Source organism: Myotis lucifugus, unplaced genomic scaffold (genome assembly GCF_000147115.1).
Source record: "Myotis lucifugus unplaced genomic scaffold, Myoluc2.0 scaffold_400, whole genome shotgun sequence".
In the NCBI taxonomy this organism is placed as follows: domain Eukaryota; kingdom Metazoa; phylum Chordata; class Mammalia; order Chiroptera; family Vespertilionidae; genus Myotis; species Myotis lucifugus.
The window spans coordinates 852354-875494 of record NW_005871448.1 but is presented as its reverse complement, the minus strand read 5'-3'; the positions used below and the strand labels follow the sequence as shown (position 1 = coordinate 875494).

At 47.9% G+C, this 23141-nt stretch overlaps 1 protein-coding gene across 1 annotated transcript in view; it reads right to left on the bottom strand.

The window, feature by feature from the left end:
* Window positions 1–21524, bottom strand: part of ZNF704 (zinc finger protein 704) — a 79226-nt gene extending 57702 nt beyond the window's left edge. Inside the window, exon 1 of the mRNA XM_023743564.1 lies at window positions 21287–21524. Coding sequence (XP_023599332.1) covers window positions 21287–21507 — 221 coding nt within the window. The 5' untranslated portion in view covers window positions 21508–21524. The remainder of the gene's footprint in view (window positions 1–21286) is intronic.
* Between the last annotated feature and the right edge of the window lie 1617 nt (window positions 21525–23141).

Here is a 23141-nt window from a genome sequence, read left to right as displayed (position 1 = left end):
TCGCGACCACTGTCCCGCGACTCCCGGACACGGCAGCGTTGGTGGCCTTCAGGACTCATTTTTTAGAAACATCCTTAATATTCTTTCTCATGTCTGTTATCCTCCATTCCCCCTCCCCCCACCCCCCAAATTTTATTTTGAATAACTTCACACCTACTTTTACATTTGGATTTCCCTGCCGGTTCCCCCACTTGTGTGTTATTCTTAATACATTTTGGACCGCTCTCAGGCCCGGTCCCATCTTCCTTCCCTGACTTTCAGGATCTGGGCTGGCACTGGGACAGGCCACCTGGGGTGGGGTCCTGGTCTCTCTGCTTCCTTCCTTCCTTTCTTTTGTTTAAAAAAATGAATATACACATTTTATTTTATTATTTTTTAATTAAAGAATTTTCTATTACAGTTTACATTCAATATTATTTTGTATTAGTTTCAGTGTACAGCATAGTGGTTAGGTAACCATACACTTTACAAAGTGTCCCCGCTATTTCCAGTGCCCACCTGGCACTGAACATGGATATTACAATACTATTGACTACGTTCCCTATGCTGTACTTTACATCCGTGACTGTAACTACCAATCTGTACTCCTCAGTCCCTTCCCCTTGTCCCCCAGTCCCCTGAGGCCCTTCTTCCCCCCAGCAACCACCAGGCTGTTCTTTGTGTCTATGAGTCTGTCTCTATTTAGTTTGTTCATTTATGTTGTTCATTAGATTCCACATATAAGTGAAACCATGTGGTATTTGCCTTTCTCTGTCTTAACCTCTCCAGTGCTTCGGTTTCCCTTATATGGGAAATGGTGATAACACATCTGCTGGCTTGCTGGGCGGATTAATTAAAGTCCTATAAATATGAAGCATGGAACGCTGCTCCGTGTATAGTAAGTGCTGTACATGCCACAGTTATCGCTAAAATCTCTAAAGTTATTACTCTGTAGGCACCAGAGAGGCCCCGTGTGGACTGAATGAGAACCTCCATATACGAGAGACCTGGGCACAAACTTGGCCCCTTGCGAAGGAGACTGCCCTCTGACCGAGCCCTAACCCAGACGCTTCAGCCTGCAGAGCAGACTTCCCACACCTACGTCAGGAGAGCCCAGGAGAGAGATGAGGCTCAGCTATGCCCTGCTGGTCCTTCGAGGAAGGGTGTTCTGTGGGGGTGGGGATGGGGAGGGTGGTGGGGTGGGGAGGTGTTCTGCAGGAGGGGGTGGGCGTGGCAGGCTGCTCCCTGGTGGAGAAGCGAGGGATGGGGCAGAGATGGGTAACCAGGAGGTTTTTAAGAATAGTTTTCTCATTGCTAATGTATTACATTTGGTATAGCATAGGTTACATTTGCTTTAAAAAAATTATCCTTTGAGGTCAACTTCATAACTGTGTTTCCACAGGGAAAAGGCAGACCGACTCCTGGATAAAGGAGTCACAAAGGGGCACACGCTTGTGGGCGCTGTGCGTCCTGGAAGAGGCGTGCCAACACCCGAGCCGCCTGCACAGGACTCGGCTGATTCCCTGGGACTTCCCAAGGGCCGGAGCCTGAGAGGCCGGAAAGCCGGGCAGCAGAGCAGCACCCACCACAGGCCGCCCTTAGGAAACTCAGCCACTGCACCGGGCAGAGCCATCTGCACCGCAACCCTCGGTGCGGCCAGGCTCCGCCATCACAGCAACTCCTCCAAGTCGGCCCGGCATGTACCTCTAGCCCAGAGCTCTGCTCACCCTCCTTGGTTGCCTCCTGCCGTGACCGGAGCTGTGGTCCTAAAGGTTGTAAATGTGGGTGCAGCCCAGCCCACCCACTGGGCTAAGAAGCTGCCAGACCACCGTCTGCTACACCGGTCCGGTCGCAGGGTCGCCTGAGCGGGGCCCTGGGAGCCACTGAGCGTGATTTCTGCCTGGACCCCCAGCCCCACAGCGCAGTCCGTTAGGTCATGAATCCTGAAGCGAGTGCCGTCTCCTAGGCTCGCGTGGCAGGCTCCTCCTCAGGAGCGTCACTGTGGTCTGAAAAGGGATCCACAAGCTACTGGTCCTGGCAGGTGGCCGAGCCTGCGGTGCCTGTCCTGCCCAGGCACTTGCTTCTATCGATGGACTTCATCGCAATGAACGACCTTCCTCTTTGGCGACTTCGGGCTATTTGGGGTTTGGCTATAAGCTATGTTGTATGATAGAAATCATTAAAAAATGAAAACATATTTAACCACCAACACTCCACTTGATGAAAATAAATACTGTAGTATAGAATATATTACAACATGATTTCTAACATTACTCACTCCCAGCAAAAGGGGAAAAGTTGGTTTATTTATGTTGGTTCTGGCTAAAGATATGTCATACCTAGAACTGTTAGACATGGGTCCAAACAGAACTCAGGCCCCTGCTTCTGGGCTCCGTACTGAGCTGATGATTTAGTGCCTACTTCTCAAAGTCCTATATTAGCCATCAGGAAATAGAGATAAAATAATAGTAACAGCTAAATATTGTATGCTTCCTATATTCTAGCTATGTTACATGCGTTATTTTTTTTTTAAATCTTTATTGTTGAGAATATTACAGATGCTCCCCTTGGTTCCCCCCATTGCCACCTCCACCTGGTTCCTAGCCCACCCAGGCCTTCACCTCCCACTGTCTGTGTCCATAGGTAATGCATATCCTATCTAATAAAGAGGGAATATGCTAATTGACCCTCATGCTGTTGCAAAGATGGTGGCACCCACAGCCAATAAGGAGGGAATATGCTAACTGACTGCCCCGCCCTCAAAGATTGCAGCACCCACAGCCAATAAGGAGGGAATATGCTAATTGACTGCCCCACCATCAAAGATGGTGGCATCCACAGACACAAGATGTCCAGCAGGGGAGGGCGAAGGAGGTGACAAGGCCAGCAGGGGAGGGCAGTTGGAGGCGATCGGGCCAGCAGGGGAGGGCAGTTGGGGGCGATTGAGCCAGCAGGGGAGCAGTTAGGTGTTGATCAGGCTGGCAGGGGAGTGGTTAGGGGGTTATCGGGCTGGCAGACAGAAGCAGTTAGGGGCAATCAGGCAGGCAGGCAGGCTAGTGGTTGGGAGCCAGCAGTCCCGGATTGTGAGAGGGATGTCTGACCCCACCAAGGGGTCCCAGATTGGAGAGGAAGCAGGCTGGGCTGAGGGATACCCCTCCCCCCAGTGCACGAATTTCATGTATCGGGCCTCTAGTATGCATATAAGTTCTTCGGCTAATCTCTTCCCACCCCCCACCCCCCTTCCTCTGAGATTCGTCAGTCTGTTCCATATTTCCATGCCTGGTTCTATTTTATTCACCAGTTTATTTTGTTCATTAGATTCCTTGTTTGTTTATTTTGATTTTTACATTCAATTGTTGATAGATATGTATTCATTGCCATTTTATTGTTCATATTTTTTCTTTTTTTCTTCTTCTTCCTCTTCGTAGAGAATACCCTTCAACATTTCATGTAATACTGGTTTGGTGGTGATGAACTCCTTGAGCTTTCTCTTGTCTGTGAAGCTCTTTATCTGACTTTCAATTCCAAATGATAGTTTTGCTGGATACTGTAATCTTAGTTATAGGTTCTTGCTATTCATCACTTTGAATATTTCTTGCCACTCCTTTCTGGCCTGAAAAGTTTCTGTTGAGAAATCAGCTGACAGTCATGTGGGTGCTCCCTTTATAGGTAACTAACTGCTTTTCTCTTGCTGCTTTTAAGATTCTCTCTTTGTCTTTAGCCCTTGGCATTTTAATTATGATGTGTCTTGGTGTGGGCCTCTTTGGGTGCCTCTTGTTTGGGACTCTGCACTTTCTGGACTTGTAGGTCTATTTCTTTCACCAGGTAGGGGAAGTTTTCTGTCATTATTTCTTCAAATAGGTTTTCAATATCTTGTTACCTCTCTTCTCCTTCTGGCACCCCATAATGTGAATGTCCCAGAGCCTCCTTACACTATCTTTCTATGTTTGGATCCTTTTTTCTTTTTGCTGTTCTTATTGAGAGGTTTCGCTTCCTCATATTCCAAATCATTGATTTGATCCTCAGAATCCTCTGTTCTACTGTTGAATCCCTGTAAATTATTCTTTATTTCAGTTAGTGTATGCTTAATTTTTAACTGGTCCTTTTTCATATCTTTGATCTTCTTACTAAGATGCTTAAAAGTCTCACTAAGTCCCTTGAAACTCTCATTAAGAGCAAAATTATAACCATTGTTTTTTAACTCCATATATAGTAGTTTATTTGCTTCCATTTCATTTAGTTGTGTTTTTTTTGTGGTGTTTTATTTCTGGAGATTTCTTTTATTCTTTCATTTGTGACTTATTTCTTGGTCTCCACATTTTGGCTCCTTCCCTGTGTTTGTTTCTATGTATTATGTAGAGCTGCTATGTCTCCTGGAATTGGTAGAGTGGCCTTGTGTAGTAGGTGTCCTATATGGCCCAGTTGCTTAGCCTCCCCAGTCACCTGAGCTGGGCACTCTAGGTGTGCCCCTATGTGGGCTAGTACACAATCTTATTGTAGTTGAGCCTTGATTGCTGTTGGCATCCCTGGGAGGAATTGACCTCCAGGCCAATTAGCTGTGAGGACCATCTGCGACTATAGTGGAAGAGCTGCTGTGCAGGAGACACCCCTATGGAGAAGGACTTGCTTCATGGTGCTTACTGAGTTTTCCCCTTGAGTGTGTTAAGTTGTAATCTGGTATGGTCTGAAGCCATCCACCAGGTGCACTGGCTCTGGGGCCTTGAGGGAGGTTAAAGTCAGCCACTGCCACTGCCTGGGGCAACCCGGCAAGAGCTACAGAACAATCTGCAGATGGCTGCTACTTCTGTTGGGCTTGGAAGTCCCCAAGTGAGGCCAAGCTGTGAGGCAAGGCAGGCTGCTGCTAGTGCCGGGTCTTGCTGATGCCAGCTACAGCTTGTTTGAGAGATTTTAGGAAAGTCTGAAGCCTGAGCCAGGACAGGACATTCATATGGAAAAGCTGCTGCAAACAGCTTGGGTGGAGCTGCAAATTAGATGGGTCAGGGCCTCAGGGAATCACCAGGGTGAAGCGTACAGTGTGAGCCAAGCTGATGTAGACTCAGATATGGCTGCTAGTCAGCTCTGCGACAGGGGAGGTCTCAGCATTGGAACAATGGCCCCTGTGAGCACCCCTGTCTGGGAGAAAGCCACCCCCGAGTTTGTGCTCTGATGCCAGACAATTCAGTTCCTCCCTATATGCCCTTGGATCCCTCCAAGCCATTGCTCCAGCGCTGGAGCTCAGAGGGAGCAAGTTCATGTAAGCCCGTGCATCGGCCCTTTAAGAGGAACTGCCTGGGTCTCCAGCAGGCTCTGTGTCACTCAGCCATAATCCCTGCTGGTTTTTATAGCTCAAAGTTAGGGGACTTCTCTTCCCAGCTCTGGAACCTTTGGCAGGGGGTCTGGTGTAGGGCTGGGACCTCTTGCTCCTCATGGGAGGCCTCCACACCACAGATATTCCTCCTGATTAAAAATATGCCAACCTGGTCCACACTTTCATCTCTCCTACCAGTTTCAATGTGCTTTCTTCTTTACTTTCGTAGGATTTCCATTCAGCCAGATTTTAGGCATTTCTGAATGATGGTTGTTCTGTATTTTGGTTATAATTTTTAAAAAATATATTTTTATTGATTTTCAGAGAGGAAGGGAGAGGGGAAGAGAGAAACAATGATGAGAGAGAATCATTGATTAGCTGCCTCCTGCACGCCCCCCACTGGGAATGAGCACCCAACCCAGGCATGTACCCTGACTGGGAATCGAACCCTGATATCCTGGTTCATAGGTTGATGCTCAACCACTGAGCCACATCGGTCAGGCTATTTTAGTTGTAATTTTGATGTGGTTGTGGGAGGTGGCAAGGACTGGCGTTTACCTATGCCGCCATCTTGGTCCCTTTCAGCCCCTTTTACATGCATTATTATTTCATCTGATCCTCCCAACAACCCAGGAAGGAGATATTATTATTATTATTATTATTATTATCCCCATCTATGAGAACACTGTAGGCATGAGATGTCAAATAACCTGCCCCAGCATACAAGGCTGGTAAATGACTGGTGTTGTGTGGGCGGCGTGATGCAGAGCCATAATCCCACCCACTATGCAATCTTGTCTCTCCCAGTCCCTGACTCGAGGACATTAACTGTCAGGGCTGTGAGCATGCAAGTACAGACATCATGACAGTAAGATGGGGGGAGGGGGAAGGGAGCACCCCTAAAGGTGCAGAGGCTCAGAGATGTATCTCTGGTGTGAAGGAGCCGCAGAACTTCCGTGGGGAGGTGGGGCCTCAATGGGTCCTGGGTGATGCAGGGTCGGGCTGGTGGTGACGAGGATGGAGGAAGAACTAGCCATCCAGGAAGAACAGTGTAGAGCTCAGGAGGAAGGCAGGAGCTGGGCAGGGTCAGGTGACTGGGAGGGGAGGGGCAGGAGCCGGGAGGGGACAGGTGACCAGGAGGTGAGGGGCACGAAGAGAGGAAGAGGGAGAAGGGAATAGAAAATACCACTGGCAACATCACTGCGGAAAGGCCCCTGCCAGGCCTGGAAGTGCGCTCTCAGTTTTCCCGAGAGCAGGACACCATCGTACATTTCCACGTAAGGGACCTGGACAGAATGACACCAGTGGTACCAGGAGCACCAGAGGGCAGGGCACAGAACCGTCAAGACTTGGAAACTGAGTCCAGAAGGAACGAAAGCATCTGATTAACACACGGGGCCGCCCCAAAGATAGGTCCCTGTCCTCATCCTTGCAAACTGCACACGGACCGTATGTGGAAAAGGTCTTTGTAGATGCAATTAAGCTAAGGATCTTGAGATGAGATCATATTGATTACTGGCGGGGCCCGCAATCCAATGGCAAGTGTCCTCACTGGAGAAAGGCGGAAGGAGATGGGACACAGAAGAAGAGAAGACGGAGAGAGGAGAAGGCAAAATGGCCACGGAGGCAGACGAAGCGATGAGGCTGCCAGTGAAAGAATGCCAGCAGCCACCAGACGCCACAAGAGGTAAAGAACAGACTCTCTCCCAAGAGGGACCGGAGCCCTGCTAGATGCTGGACAGAGGTCCCCAGGACTGTGAGAGAGGAAATGTCAGCTGTTCTAAGTCACCTGATTTGGTGACCATCTGGTCCTCTCCAAAACACACATGGAGATATTGGGTCTCTAATTCTTTAAGTATTATGAACACGTAACTTCCCAAACATTTTACGTGTGCTATTGTCATTGTGATCCATGGTGAATTGGAGCAAACATCTCCATGTATGGTTTGGATGAGACCAACCTCCGAGGCCTTTTGGGATGGACCAAATGTCCCGCAAGGCCCACGTGTGCTGCTTGGTCACGGCGCCCTCGGGGTAACACGGCGTTCCTGCTGTCCAGTAAAGAGGTCCCAAGAGAGCTGGCCGGAGAAGGGCTTGGACACGGTCAGTGTCACTTACACCGCGTGTAGGGGATCGCTGCTCACAGCACGGAAAGAGCGCGCTGGGCAGAAGCAGCTGGGAGGACCACATCCTTCCCATCTCCTGGGCTCCTCGATGTCGTTTTGTCTGAGTGTCTGTCCAGGTTTGGCCACAGGAGATGAGACGCACAGACTCCGGTTCCTGTGGCCGGGGGTGGGCTCAGGCATCCAGTCAGTCTGATCCACGTGGTCCTTTAACATGAGGGTATACAGGGCCAGAGAGTCCATATCTGAGGTTCTTGCAGTAAAATTTTACTATGTATCCTAATATTTGAATTTCATGCATCATTTTCACGTGCCATGAAATATTATTCCTTTAAAGAACACTTTTCCCTTCAACCATTTAACAATGTACAAGAACAGGTGGTGAACCAGATTTGGTCCACGGCCATCTGGTTTACCAGCCCCGCTTCGACTCCAGGCCGCGTGCAAACGGCTGCTTTAAGTGCTGGGGCTGAGACTTTGAAGCCAGTGGTGTGGAGACTTTTGAAGCGGCAGGAGGGAGGTGTCAGGGCATCTGACGCACCAGACATTCCCGGCAGGTGGCAGCCCTGCCCGGAGCAGCTGAAAGGATCCGAGGTCTGAGGTCGGCTTAATCGACAGAGGGCCTGGGTGGAGCAGTGATGGGCAGCCCTGGTGCAGGCTGCAGTCGCCATGACAAACCCTGGTTTCCAGTATCATTCCACCTGACTTCTCCATTAAGAACGTCTCAGAGCCTGGGCGGCGGTGGTGGGAGTGATATAGTCTCACATTCACCCATACATTTCCATGTGTTAAATGCAACTGGAAACAAATGACTTTCCATGTATTTCCCAATGCTGGATGGTCAGCCGCCACCACGTTACAGCATTACTACTGGGCTAGAGAAGGTGGCCTCCCGGGGCAGTCGCCGCCACCTCCTGTCCGCGCCTCGGGCTTGGCCTGGCCCGGCGGGGAGAGGCACGTGCAGCTTCCTCTGCCTGGGCCAGACCCGAGTGCGTCACAGAGAGACCCACGCAGACCAGGTTCAGCAGCGTCTCCACAAGCTGAACTCGGGGCTCAAGCCAGGGGAAGTGTAAGTGGGACGAACGGCACGGTCTGCATGTACCTGGACAGAGACCGGGTTTTAAAAGCACAAGGTGGGGCGGACCTCGGAGCCCTCGGGGAGGCCTTAACCACAGTCTCAGGCCAGTGAGATGCGGCTGCTCACGGCCTTAATGTGATTTTTGGCCGCATTAATGCAATTACGACGTCCAGATAAATACAAGAGTCCCCTGTGTGCTGAACAGTCAGAGGGCGTGTGGTGTCCTGGCAGTTGTGGGCTGCAGGCTGTAGAAGGGACGTTCAGACAAGGTCGTAGGAAAGGCCTGCAGTAAACCAGTGATCGGAGGAGGACCAGGGTAGGAGGGATGGAAAAATGTATTTAATGAGAATATTTGAAGGAGCTGGATTGTCGCAATGTTTTTGAGGAAGGACTTTGAAGTATTTGGAAATGAGAGAAACGGCACCTTTTGGAAGGTAAACTATACAACAAACGCATAATGGGCCAAAGCCCTAAACGTTTACACACTCTGGCTCCTAGAACGCAGACCTCAGGTAACGGCGCCCAGCACCACGGGGATCTGGTCGGGAAGCCAGCGTGCAGGAAGGATGTGATGCTGCCACAGGGAAGGGAAGGCTGGGCTGCCCGCAGGGCAGAACCACACCGACACGCCAGCTATTTGACGTGAACGTGAAGAAAAAGGATGTAAAGACCAGAACTTTATTGTGAAAAGAAATGGGCTGGCGCTGACACGTCATAAACCCCGTCCACACGTGTGTGGGCGCCTGGCCTCGGCTGGCCTGGCGGCAGGAGGAGTGCTGCCCTGGGCAGGGGCGGGCCCACTCAGCAGGTCTCCTCGGCCAGAAGCTGAACCTGTAATAAGAGCCGCTTTAACAAAACCGTCTTGTCATCTAAATCCGTGTGCTTGTAGCCCAAAGATTGGGATTCATTATCAATAAATGAATGAATGAGACTCCTGGTTAGTAGTGTACAAAAGAAACACGGGAGTAAACACTAAAGACAGAAGAGGCCTGCTCTCACTGATAAGGGTGGCTGAGTGTGCACCAGAATTGCTAAGATTACAGCAAAGACTTGAGCCACCGCGAAACCTCCCCAGAGGGGCTCCCTCGGCTGACGAGGAGGTCTGGGACGGGCCCCAAGGACACCAGGCAATTCCAGACACCTTTCCCAGAAATGCTGCCAGATCTTCCTCTCTCTACCTCTCCTTTTCCTCAAAAGTTACGCACACAGAACACACCCCCGTGCACATGTGCATGCACACAGACACCTTCATTCTCCTTCAGTACCTGAGAAAGGTCTAATCCTGTCACCAGCCTGTCGCCAGCCACCCAGATGTGCCTAAGCAGGAAAAGAGCGACACTGCTCCCCCCCACCCCCCTTGGCCCGGACAGTGAGGCAAGGCTTTCAGCAGCACAGCCGGTGCCTTGGAGGGCAGCCCTGCGCCTTGGAGGGAGCGTGGCCTCACACCTCGCAGAATGACAGTCAGAAATCTACATGAAAAAGGTGCATTTCAACGCAGTCCACGGGAATGGTCGACTCCTCCCGCTGTCTTTCTTTCTTTCTTTCTTTTTCATAGCCAGGCGAATTTCATTGCCTCAGGTTCACCCCTCCCCAGTGTATTTTCTGGTGACATCATCGCAGCCCAGACCCCTCCCTCCCGCCGCTTTCTGGGGCCTGTGGCTCAGGATGCAGCTTGTGACTAACGACCAAGTACCACCAGCGTGTTGTGAAGAGAGAAGAAAGCAATTACAGAGGCACTAACTTTAAAAGCTTGTCTCGTATCAAACCTGAATTACAGCAAATTTCCACCTCAGAGTGCCACTCCGGTGAGCAGGGAAACTGTCTTTGCCATAGTCACTCCTCAGGTTCCCATTTTCCCATCTTAGCAGGACTGCAAGGCTATTTTTAAATTCCAAAATCAAACAACCAGGCAGCATGAATTTATGACACATTTTATTTTTCTCATTAAAACCCCATGCCTGACAATGATCAGAATTTTGTCCAAATGCAGTGACATGATTTTTAAAAAGTGTTGGGCCCAGGAAAGCAGCTGAACGCTTCCATACACATGACAAAGGAGAACCACCAGAGTGGAACCGCCTCGCCTCGGCAGAACCAAACTCACCACCATGAAAATCCAGCCAATGTGGTCTTAGTTAATGACTCCTGTCTTTGACAGCCATGAAATTCACAACTTTTAACAAGTCACGAAGGAAAAAGAAAATAATCAATGAAATGGAGAGGCCGCGGTGCCAGCCGCCCACTCTACCCGCAGCTCCCCTCCTTCCTGCTACGGGAATGGCTGCTGGCTTGGGGACCGCAATGCTCTCAGCTAAAAATTACGTTTCCCAGGCCGCAGAGGTGGCGAGGTGACAATTCACCTAATGAGATGTAATGGAAGGTGCAGGGCGGCCTTTGGGGATGAAACCCCGGGAAGCGCCTTAAAAGGGCAGCCCCACCGCACAGGCTGCTCTGTGCCTTCCCCGTGTCTCCGCCAGGAGGGTGACGCCGGGAGGAAGGGGGAGGAAGGCGGGCACAGGCTCCTGGGGCCCAGGTTGCTGGTGTCTCAGCTCCGCAGTGGTGTCCGTAGGACTCTGCTTGCATGGAGGGACACTCACCTGGGTAAGCCACCCTCAGTGAGGTTCCTGCTGCATGTTGCCAAACTCATTGTAACAGATAAAAATAATGTGCAGCACCCTTAAGGGATTTTAAAATGCCCACTGAAAAACAAGTGATGTACTAAGCAGTGCCCATTTTTAACTATTCTTTTTTTTAATTTATCTTTATTGTTGAGAGCATTATAGACGTCCCCTTTCCCCTCCATTGACCCCTCCCCCCTGCTCCCCCCTCCCCCGGCCCAGGCCTTCACTGCACCCTAAGCAGGCCCCCTAAGGGTCTCTACTCAAAAAACAGTCCTGGCTGACTGAGCAAACAGACGGTCCTGAAAGTAACTCAATGTTTCCACTAAGGACAGTTGAAAACGAGCATCATAGCCTTTTACATCAAAGCTCACGAGTGACACACGGGGTTGCTCGGGGTACCGGGGGCCCTGGTGGCTGCAGCTGAACCCCCTGCAGAGGAGCTGCAGTGACAGACATGAAGCCTCCTAGAGCACACATGCCCTCTCGTGAGAAACACCTTCCTCAGTTCCTCATCCGGAACAGGTCAGAACGTGCGTGGGTGCCTGCGCCAGAGGACCCCCAGTGACCTCTGTCTTGAGTGTGGGATGGCCCCGGGACCTGCTTCTGACAAGCAGACTGCGGCCAAGGTGACGGGCTGGCACGCCTCTGACTGGGCTCCAGCACCTGTGACTTCTGCCTCGCCAGCAGACTCTGCCCCTGGCACAGGAAAGGCATAATATTCTCCTAAAATATTGGGGGTAACGAGGGCTCCTCTGGCTGGGTTGGCGTTGCTGAAGCAAGTTGGCACATTGGGAGGACTCCTTGCAAGGAACTGAGAGCCACCTCCAGCCACAGTCCCCTCGGACCGGAGCCTCTCCATCCACCAGGAGTGAATTCTGCATCAGCCACGTGGACTGGGAAGTGTGTGTCCCTGGTTGAGTCTTCACATGCGACGCAGCCCTGCTAACACCCTAACTGCAGACTTGGGAGAGCCTGCGGCGAGCTAGCGAAGCCACGAGGATCCGGACCCACAGAGACCGATGTGTGTGCTTCACATCAGAGGCTGGGGGCCACTTGTTAGGTGGAAAGAGGTAACTAATTCAGTCAACTCCAGGCTATCGGTAACATAAATCAATGGGAACAGCCAGAATGCCCACGAGGATATGGGCTGAGTAAAAATAGTACACACATGTGATATAATGCAATTCATCCATTAAAATCATGCTCTAGATCAGTGGTCAGCAAACTGCGGCTCGGCAAACCGCGGCTCACGAGCCACATGCGGCTCTTTGGCCCCTTGAGTGTGGCTCTTCCACAAAATATATTTTTAAAGTTCAAATCCTTCTGTGCCATATAAAGCCATTATCTGGAATAAATATATGCAAATATAGGGAAGTGAGTAGAATCATACATAGTAAGGTGTTAATAGTAGTCACCACCGCCTTTCTGGTGTTTTTTGTTTTATTTCTTTGCTTATCTATACTTGCAGATTGTTTACAATGATTGTGCACTGCATTATGATAAAAACACAGTTATATGCACAAATAAGAGGAAAAGAACAATAAACAAAAAAGGAATCAGCAGCAATATAGAAGCCACAATAAACCAAGGAGGTTTCACTCATTCTTTTGGTCAAGTGCCTTCTATGTGCCAACATAAAGCTGAGAAGTTATCTGACTATCCTGCCAGCAAAAGCAGCAGGGCCACCCGCACGCTGCAGCAGGGGCAGGAAGGAAGGGATTCGCTCCCACTTGCTAAATGCCCTGGATGGAACACAACATAAGCAAAGAAATGAAAGGAAGCATGTTGCAGAGACATCATAGTCGTTGCAAATGGATAGAAATCATTACATAGACAACATCTGGAAAAGAAAATGGACATTAATTGGACAAAACTGAGAGGTAACAAAGTAACAAAAATGAGAGGCCAGTGGTTCCCAGCCTTTTTCTGGCCACGCCCCACCTACGCATCTCTAAAATCCTGATGCGCAACCCCCACTCCCCTGCACCAGCCCTGTGACATAGAATTCCTATTTTTCAAACAGTGAACTCCTCTTCACGTGGAGGAAGCCTAAAAGGCCGTTAACTTGGTCCAAACCAGCTTCCAAAGAACATGGCATCCATGAAAGGAGAAAAATAAAAGAACGAAAGGACCACTGAAGTACTGAGGAAGAAACCACTAAGAAATTGTTAAAGAAATAATAACATGAAGTGATATGAAAAAATAGCAAATAAAGTTTCAAAACATATAATTGAGAACTGAAATGCATATGAGGCCCCTAGAACCATATGAAATGCAAAAAAATTCACTGTTAATAACTCATTCTCGAGTTGGCCCTGTGGGGCATGTGCCCACGTTGGGAGCCACTGGGGTGGGCAGTGCAAGCACAGAGCGAGATGCAGACACATCAGGAAGGGAGAGACGGCGTCACTGCTAGGGAAACCTTCACGTTGTGTTCATGAGTTTTGACTTTTTTGCCTGGCTGACCTGTTTCTTTAGCATATAAGTAATTTTAGGGCAAAAGCTCAAGGTTCTCCCATTCTCTTGGTCTTACGAAGAAATACACGCATGTAGAATCGTTTAGCGTTTGATTCTGGTGATAATTACCTAAGAAAAATATTAGATCACGTTGACTATCAACGAAACTGCTATTCATTTTGCAGCTCAACATTTCGAAACTCCTTCCAGGAAACAGCCACAGAGAAGACAACCGCCCAATATCCACACTCTCTTCAGCAGACACATCAGCTCTCCGGGGCAGCAGGATGTCACACCGACAGACACTGAAAAGTGACTGCAATTTCCCAACACGCCTCGCCAGTCCCAGCGGGGAGCCAGGCCCCGTGACCCCCAGAGCCTCTGGAGGAGGAGACGGAACAGGGAAATGCGAGAGCTTTGCAAACAAGTGCACTCGCTTCTGTCTGGACACACCACGCGGTGCCTGTGTGAGCCAACAAGGGATGTGATTGAGCTTTGAATAGGTCAGTGGTTCTCAACCTTCCTAATGCCGCGACCCTTTAATACAGTTCCTCATGTTGTGGTGACCCCCAACCATAAAATTATTTTTGTTGCTACTTCATAACTGTAATTTTGCTGCTGTTATGAATCGTAATGAAAATATCTGATATGCAGGATGTATTTTCATTGTTACAAATTGAACATAATTAAAGCATAGTGATTAATCACAAAACAATAAGTAATTATATATGTGTTTTCCGATGGTCTTAGGCAACCCCTGTGAAAGGGTCGTTCAACCCCCAAAAGGGTCGCGACCCACAGGTTGAGAACCGCTGGAATAGGTGAACTGTTCAGGTAAACGTGTAAAAGGATTAAACTACAGCGAGACTTGAACTCAGGGTGGGAGGGAAACTTGAGGATTATTTTTCCTGCCTGGTCTGTCTATGGCCCAGTGAGCAGAATTCCAAGGAACTTGTCCACGTAAGTTTGTGGAAACGGACGTGAAGAGCCACGGCGTACATATAGGGAAGCATCGCCCAGGGACACATGTGCGGAGGGTGGATGCGGAACTGGACGAGGCTGGGCTCAACACCAGGGGATGAGTGACAGCTCACGTCGGGAATGCGGAGAGGACCTGCACGAATCCAGCAGAGATATCTGGGGGCGGGGGAGGTGGGTAGGCCAGAAGCCCCAGCACCCAGAGATGTGGAGACAATGCAAACGAATGACCTTGGGTTTCTGAATGGAACTTGCCTTTTTTCTTAAAAAAAAAAAAATGCTGTTCCCTCTGCTTCAATGGCACTGTAACTTGCAGTTTTTGAGATATAAAATGTGAAACATAAGGCAAGGGGTTCTAAATCAGCAGGAGACCAATTAAAAGACTTAGACTGTCATTCAGAAACATTCCACAGAAGGCAATAAAATGCGGGGGTGGTGGGTTCTATTTCAATAACAGAGGCGGCAGAAGGATTTTATTTCTTCCCACTGTCAGCCAAATATATCCAGCACTGATCGGAACATGGGAAGTACACTCTTACATCATGTTAAGCTAAGAGAACGCAATCCAGGCCTCACAAGACTGTACCTGAACAGGGCTCTGATTCTCAGGGAGGCTCGTGCGAGGCTCCCTACCCTATCTGGTGGTTTATAACGCTATCGATAAACACTATGTGTGCAGTTAACGTAATAATCAAGTTATGTTCAGCTGGGATCCCACCATTTTTATCATAAACTAGAGGCCCAGTGCACAAAATTCATGCACAGGTAGGGTCTCTAGGCCTGGCCGGCGATCAGGGCTGATCAGGGCCTTTCTTCCCCGGCTGCTGGCTGTCGGCTGGGGCCTTCCTTCATTCTGCGCCACCCCCTAGTGGTCATCGCATGTCATAGTGAGCAGTAGAACTCCTGGTTGGTCAAACTCTTGAGGTGACAATTTGCATATTAGCCTTTTATTATATAGGATAGGAAACCCACCCGCATTTCTTAGTGAGGGCGAACTGGCGTTTGGGTAATAGATATTTACTGTGCAGGACTATTTTGTGCAACAAAAATTGTCCCCCTAGACATTTGCAAATGCCCCTTGTGAGTAGAATGGGACTTGGCAGTGGTGACATGAATCACCCATAGAAAACAACTTGTTTTGACTGCTGTAGAATTTATGTCCTTTAAATGGTGCAACCATTTGCCTCTTTGAAAAAAAATGGATATTTATCCAGAAACTAAACAAAACCTGGAAGTACTGTTAACATCCCAAGTCGTAGGATTCTGTCTGAGAATACATATAAAAACTTGCAAGGAATAATCCTAATAATGCATAAGGCTGAAGTATTCAATTAAATCACAAATTGCTTCAGAGTTGAATTGTATGTTTGGTTTAACTGGGAGGCCCAACGCGAAGGTGGGTGCTGACCCCTGAGACCAGGCAGTGTTTGATGATGAAGCCTGATGTTTCTTGGTGACCCTGCTGGACAGGACAGACGAGCTCAACCGGTCCAAGTGCCTGAAACATCTGTAAAAACAGGACAAATGGAGGTTGTTGTGTCCAGGGTGTGCGGCCAGCGGATTGGGAGAGTCCCAGTCTCTTGCCTTTAGGGCAGCAGTTGCCAACCTTTTGGACCTCACGGACCACCGGTTGGTGACAGCTGCTTTAGGGGATAGTCCTTTCCTCTAGCTGACACGTTTGGGATTTCAAGAGCCCACGGTATTAAAACACACTCTTCAAGAATTCTCCTCTTGCTTAAAACTGTATTCCCAAAGTGATCTGAGATGTTTTTCGAAGGCATCACTGACTAGCTCTCTATAACCTAACATAACAATCAAATTCCCGAGGCATTCCAAGGTAAGCCCAACTCTCCAGCCTTAACCCTCAACACCTCCCCACCTAGACCTCTATTCATAGGAGGGAGAAAACAGGCATTAAAATTTAAAAGAATCAGTAACATTTTAAGCCAATCACAAAGTAAACCTTTCCTACTTAGGAGTCTTTTTTTAAAAATTGTCATATTTGCTGCATTTCCAAGTTTGCATGCGGCACGCATTGATCAGCTATTCTGTTATGTAAAGAAGCATAAGCGAATGCATGCAGTGTGGGGGCCCAGCCAAGCCCCGCCCGCTGGCTGGGGTGGCCCACGCTCCGCTGCCCGCTGGGGAAGTCACAGTATCTGGGGACCAGGAAACAGGCTCTCGCCCCCAGAGGGAAGCTGCTTTCATGTCTTTAAAGAACCAGAACTGTGACGCTATCATTTAACCTGCCTCTGACTTAGATGGGATTTAAACATTTTAAGAATTATATTGTACAAAACACAGTCATGCACAGCTGGGAGTCATTCTTTAGGGGGCGCCGTGGAATCATGCTGCTGAGTTTTCCCCGTGAAATACCTCCTGAGCCAGACGCTGACACGTCTCTCCTCCCAGGGACCGCACCTTGAGGAAGACGGCCGCAGAGAGCGCCTGCTCCACGCCTATCAGTGTGAGTAGGAAAAGAACCCCAACCCCTGTCTTAGGGATCAGTGACAGCGGCGCTGAAATGTACAATGGGCTGGTGCGTGACCCTGAAGCGGCACTGCCCAATACAGTGGCCACTCGCCACACGTGGCTCTCCAGCTCTTGAAGCGCCCCGTTCAAGTTGAGATGAGCCGTAGCAGTAAAATGTGCACAACCGCAAGGGCCTGGTGTGCGGAAGAGCATGCAAAGTGTCTCACTAATACCCTTTTATACTGATCATAGAAAACAACGATATTTGGATATATTAGGTTAAATAATGTAGTTTTACCCTAATTATTTTCACCTATTTCTTATATGTTTTTATTGATTTGAGAAAGAGGGAGCAAGGGAGAGGAAGGAAGAGAGAAACACCAATAAGAGACCCACTGTTTGGCTGCCTCCTGCACACCCCCTAGTGTGGATAGAGCCTGAACCCTGGGCATGTACCTGGACCAGGAATTGAACCAGTGACTTCTCAGTGCATGAGAGGACACCCAGCCAACTGAGCCACACCAGCCAGGACTCTTTTTCCTGTTTTTAATTAGCTGTTAGAGATTTAAAACTGACACATGGAGCTCACGTTACATTTCTATTGGACAGTGCTGCTCAAATATTATTCTTTTAAAATAAACAAGTGATCAACATCTTTGAATTATTTATTCATCTTTAATGACTGTTTGCCTTTCTGTAATAAAAACAGGACCCAGGCTCCGTACTGGCAGAGGGAGGGGGTGGTGGGAGGCAGTGGAGTCCAATTATTTCTACACCTGATGGTTTAAATTGTAAACAGGCACAGGGAGGAAAAAAGATGTTGAATCAAATGTAAATGCAAACCCATTCTGAGAGGTGACCTACGGCACGGGTGCCACCGACACTGAATGACAGCTCTCGGAGCATTCTGGAACATTCCCAGGTACGCAGCCTCTGGCACAGAGCCGAAGTCCATCGAGCGCAGCAGTATGGCAGGTCCCCCTGAGGTCTCGGTGGTTAAACATTGTCTAGTTTGCTGCCCAAAAGGATTTACGTGAAAGAACATGTATGAACAGCCCCAGGACTCTTTGCAGGTGGTCCCTGCAAATGTGGGAATGTCACACATTTAGTATTTCACTTCATAACTATCCAACTGCTCCAGGAAGCATATCCCTCAAAAATGGCAGTGCCATAAATTATTAATTATTTAAAAAATTCATATGAATGACCCAAAGTCTAAGTTCACAATGCAATTCTGAAAGGTGACACATTCGAATTTGACACGATTGTGTACTTATAATCCTATATAATAAAAGGGTAATATGTAAATTGACCATCACTCTGTCACAAAGATGGTGGCGCCCAGTCCTCTCAACCCTGCTGGAGTCCCCCAGTCCCAGGGGGCAGCCGCTGATAGCAAGCAGCATGAGCGACCTAGTGGAATGTTTGCTTCGTCACCGCAGCAACGAGGCAAGTGTTCTGCCCCCAGCCATGGGTGGGCCTCTAGGCCGCAGAGAGCCTCTGGGCAGCGGGCATGGAGCGGCCAGGCCCTGCAGAGAGCTACTGGCACACAGATTCATGTGCAGGGCTACTAGTAAAAGGATATAAAACATAATAATTAGAAATTGATGAATCTTGAATGCCATGAAGTCAACACAAATAAGTGTGGAGAGTTCTCTTTAAAACACACACACACACACGTACACATACATGTACCCTGAGCCAAATTTATGTCATAGAACACCCACTTCCCTACGACAGCATCGGCCCCTGGTATCAGCAGCAGCACAGGAGAGAGGCCTGGTGGCTCAGAGGCTTCCTGTCTTAGCTGCTAACTTCCCCCACATTTTTGTAGGTATTAGGAAAGGGGGTTGCAGTATATGTGCATTTAAATTAGAGAAATTCACCCACAGGCATGTGGCAGGAAGGAAGAGCTGCTTTTAAAAACAACAGACAGGAACCCCACCACTCCATCCCATTCGATGAAGCGTTGACCCAGCGTAGCAAGGGAGAGAAGACTCGTCTTTTTAAAACTGGTTTCAGAGCCCAAGTCTTTCATGTAGCTCTGGTCTCCCAGGTGACTGAAGGCATCGTGAAAAATACTTTTGTCTGTACCTAACCTTGGCTTCTGTGTGGACTGTAGACGGCAAATCCTTGGCTAGAGGACTTGGTGGTGTGCTGACGAAACCATGTGCTCCATTAGGCCGTAATGTCAGTTACACTGGTCCCAGTACGTTCCTGGCTCCTTCCTTCCGACCACCGCCTATGCCTGTGCTTTGGAAAGATCGCTTGGCTGCTGTGTCACAAAGACAGACCTTAGCCAGAGGGCAGGAACAACAGTTACTTGGTGACCTGAATCACTGACATGATGGAAAAGGATAGAAGTGGACAGAGGTTTCCCGGGAAAGGTGCCAGGATGGCTGCTTCATGGAGGTTGCTTCGGTTGCTAACAGGGGTCCACAAATCACACAGCATCAGTATTCTCCAACATGGCATTCTCTCCCAAAGCACACCTTTTAATGTTGACTAAGATAAGCTTAGAGCCACCTTTTTACTCCTCCTCCTTCGGCAGTTTCCCACTGGTTACAGAGTGCAGCCCCAGGCGCCAGGCATGTGGTTAAACATCTGCTCGGGAACTGCTGGGCTTCTGGAGTTTCAGTAACAGTGATACCCATCTTGCCTAATCTCTCACTTAATTTCAAATGTGAGACAGGAGACTTGTCTATAGGTGCATAGTATATACAGACCAAGGAAGAAGTGTAGGTAACACCATTGAAATGTGGAGTCACAGTTCTCCACTGTGCATACAGGATATTGCTTGTAGCTCAGGTAATTTTCTAATTTTGAACAAAAAGGTAGGGAGTTTCTGAAATTCAAACTATACAATTCCCAGAAGGATCCCATAAGACAAACATGATCTCATTGTATCCAGCAAGTGATAGATATGACATCACTGCATTTTTAAACCCCGCAAAACAAACAGTGCCGTATGGCTCATTTTTCTTTTTGCCAACAGCAAACTAACAACAATCTGGCGCCTTCTAATAAACTGCTGCTGGCTCTGGGAGCACTCGGGGCCGCATTTTCTTTATCCCCATTGCTACTGGTTTGCTAATAATTTCTTTAGCCTCAGAGTTATAATTAGAAGACACTTACTACTTTGCATAATCAAACTGCAATTGCTATTTGGGTGAAATCCAACCAATTTAAGTATCCGTACTTTAAAAAAACCCACCACAAAAAAATAAAACAACAGAAAAACCCAATATCTGGCAAAAGAGAATAACAAACACCATGCGCTCTAATGAACAGGTAGTCTAATAAGGTTTGCCTAATGTCCGAGTTATTTTCTTTGGGAGGTTGGAGAGCAAGTGATATGAAAAATATCAATCTGTTTAAAGGCATCACGGTGTGTAAATGGCAACAAATGAAGGCTCTTCCATAACACGAATGACGGGAACAAGGATAAAAAACTCACTTGGGGTTAGAAATGTAACCAAGCCTTGGGCCTCTGGTTACACGTGTGCTCCTGGGAGATCACCCCACATTTCTGAGTCTGTTTACTCATTTGTAAACTGGAATTACAATACCTTACTATCATAGACACGTCAGCTTTCTGATGCCCCCCAAATCCAGGTGAGATAAACGATAAGCAGGAAAATAAGCAAAGGTCTCGGCCTGTGTTCCTCTCCGTGCCACTGTCATCCTGCCACAATGTTGGTCCAAAGGCACCGATGGGGCTTAAGTAAAATTATAATGTGACCAAAGCGTTTGGTGTTTCAGATCAAACCTCAGGCCCAGTTCCAAGGTAGATCTGAGTTTAAAGAGTTACCCTGAGATAAACCACACCAAACCTTTTCTGTAACGCATCACACATAAATATTGTAGGCTTTGCGGGCCACCTCTGATTTATGTCACACATGCTTCATTTTTTCAACCCTTTAAAAAACATAAAACCACCCTTACCTCGAAGGCCACACACAAAAAAGGCCAGGGGCAGACCTGGCCCGCAGCCGACCCGAGACCAGCGTGCTTACTGTTAAGCTATGCTCAGTCTACATCTCATGTCTTCAATGGCCCCCTCCCTTTTTTCTCTTTATTATTCATTCGCCAAAAATCTAATGAAATTTTCTTTTCTAGCACTACAGGAGTTCCAACTACCACGGCCTCGGGTCGGTTCTGAAAAGCTCTATTCACACAAGCACCAGAAGGAAGTTCTTGGAGAAAACCTTTCCTAGGTTTCTCTACTTCCCACCGCGCTCCTAGCGGATGGAGGGCCCGCGGGCCTTACCTGGCCGGGGGAACGTCGATGCTGGAGGAGACCACTTTTCGCTTCTGCTCAAGGAGACAGATGGAGCGGGCGTTTTCCCTGTCATGGTCCGGGCCTCGGGTGGCTGGCCTGGTGTCGGCGGTTTTCACGTCTTCCTCCATGGCCAAGGGGAACCAGGGCTGATGAGACAGTTTTTTACTCAAGTCCCGTTTTAGGTCCTCGGGGTGAAACGTGAAGGTCATGTCCCGCTTAATGCTCCCCACCTGTGAAATGAACACAAATTCTCACTCACACACCTGTGAGTTCTGCAGGACCACGTGCAGGCGGCCGCCAGCACAGACCACAGACACCACCCTCCCTGCTCATCTTGAAGGTTGTGTAGTATAAATGGGAAAAATGCAATATACAGATAAAATACCTGACACCACAGAGTAATATACGATTAATGCATCTTCTGTCCTCTGCAGACAAAAGCATAAAACACAAGAGAAGCCTTTCGGGAGAACAGAAACTTCGGAGGCTTGAAAGCATAAGACTTGTAAAAAAAATCCAAAAATTTAAAACATCATTGCTTTCTATAGCTGCGAAAACTCAATTAAATCAATAAATTCCTTTATTTATTTTAAGCCTTTATTGTTAGAGTATTATAGATACACCTCTTCTATTGCCCCTCTCCACTTGCTTCCTGCCCTGCCTCATGCATTCACAATCCTACTGTCTATGTCCACAGGTAATGCATATATGCATATAGGTTCTTTGGTTAATTCCTCCCACCTCCCACCCCCTTCCCTCTGAGATTGGTCAGTCTGTTCCATGTTTCCATGCCTCTGGTTCTACTTTATTCATCAGTTTACATTGTTCATTAGATTCCTTGTTCGTTTATTTTGATTTTTAGATTCAATAGTTGATAGATACACATTTATTGCCATTCTATTGTTCATATTTTTTACCTTTTCTTTTGTTCTTCACCTTCTCCTTCTCCTTCTTCTTCAATACCCTTGAACATTTCATGTAATACTGGTTTGGTATGATGCACTCCTTTAGCTTTTTCTTGTCTGTGAAGCTCTTTATCTGACTTTCAATTCTAAATGATGGCTTTGCTAATCTTGGTTGTAGGTTCTTGCTTTTCATCACTTTGTATATTTCTTGCCACTCCCTTCTGGCCTGCAAAGTTTCTGTTGAAAAATCAGCTGACAGTCATATGGGTGCTCCCTTGTAGGTAACTAACTGCTTTTTTCTTGCTGCTTCTAAGATTCTGTCTTTGTCTTTAACCCTTGGCATTTTAGTTATGACGTGTCTCGGTGTGGGCTTCTTTGGGTTCCTCTTGTTTGGGGTTCTCTGTGCTTCCTGGGCTTGTATGTCTATTTCTTTCACCAGGTAGGGGAAGTTTTCTGTCATTATTTTTTCAAATAGATTTTCACTATCTTGTTCCCTCTCTTCTCCTTCTGGTACCCCCATGATGTGAATGTTGTTTCTTGAAACTGCCCCAGAGGCTCCTTACACTATCTTCATATTGTTTTATTCTTTTTTCTTTTTGCTCTTCTGATTGGGTGTTTTTTGCTTTCTTATATTTCATTCTCAGCATCCTCTACTCTACTGTTGATGCCCTGTAAACTATTCTTTATTTCAATTAGTGCATGATTAATTTCTGACTGGTCCTTTTTTATGTTGTTGATATTCTTATGAATTTCCTTGAAATTCTAAGTTCCTTGAAGTTCTCATTAAGTTCCTTGAGCAGCCTTATAACCACTGTTTGAGCTCTGTATCTGGTAGTTTTCTTGCTTCCATTTCACTTAGTTCTTTTTCTGTTCTTTCATTTGTGACATGTTTCTTTGTCTTCGCATTTTGGCTACTTCCCTGTGTTTGTTTCTATGTA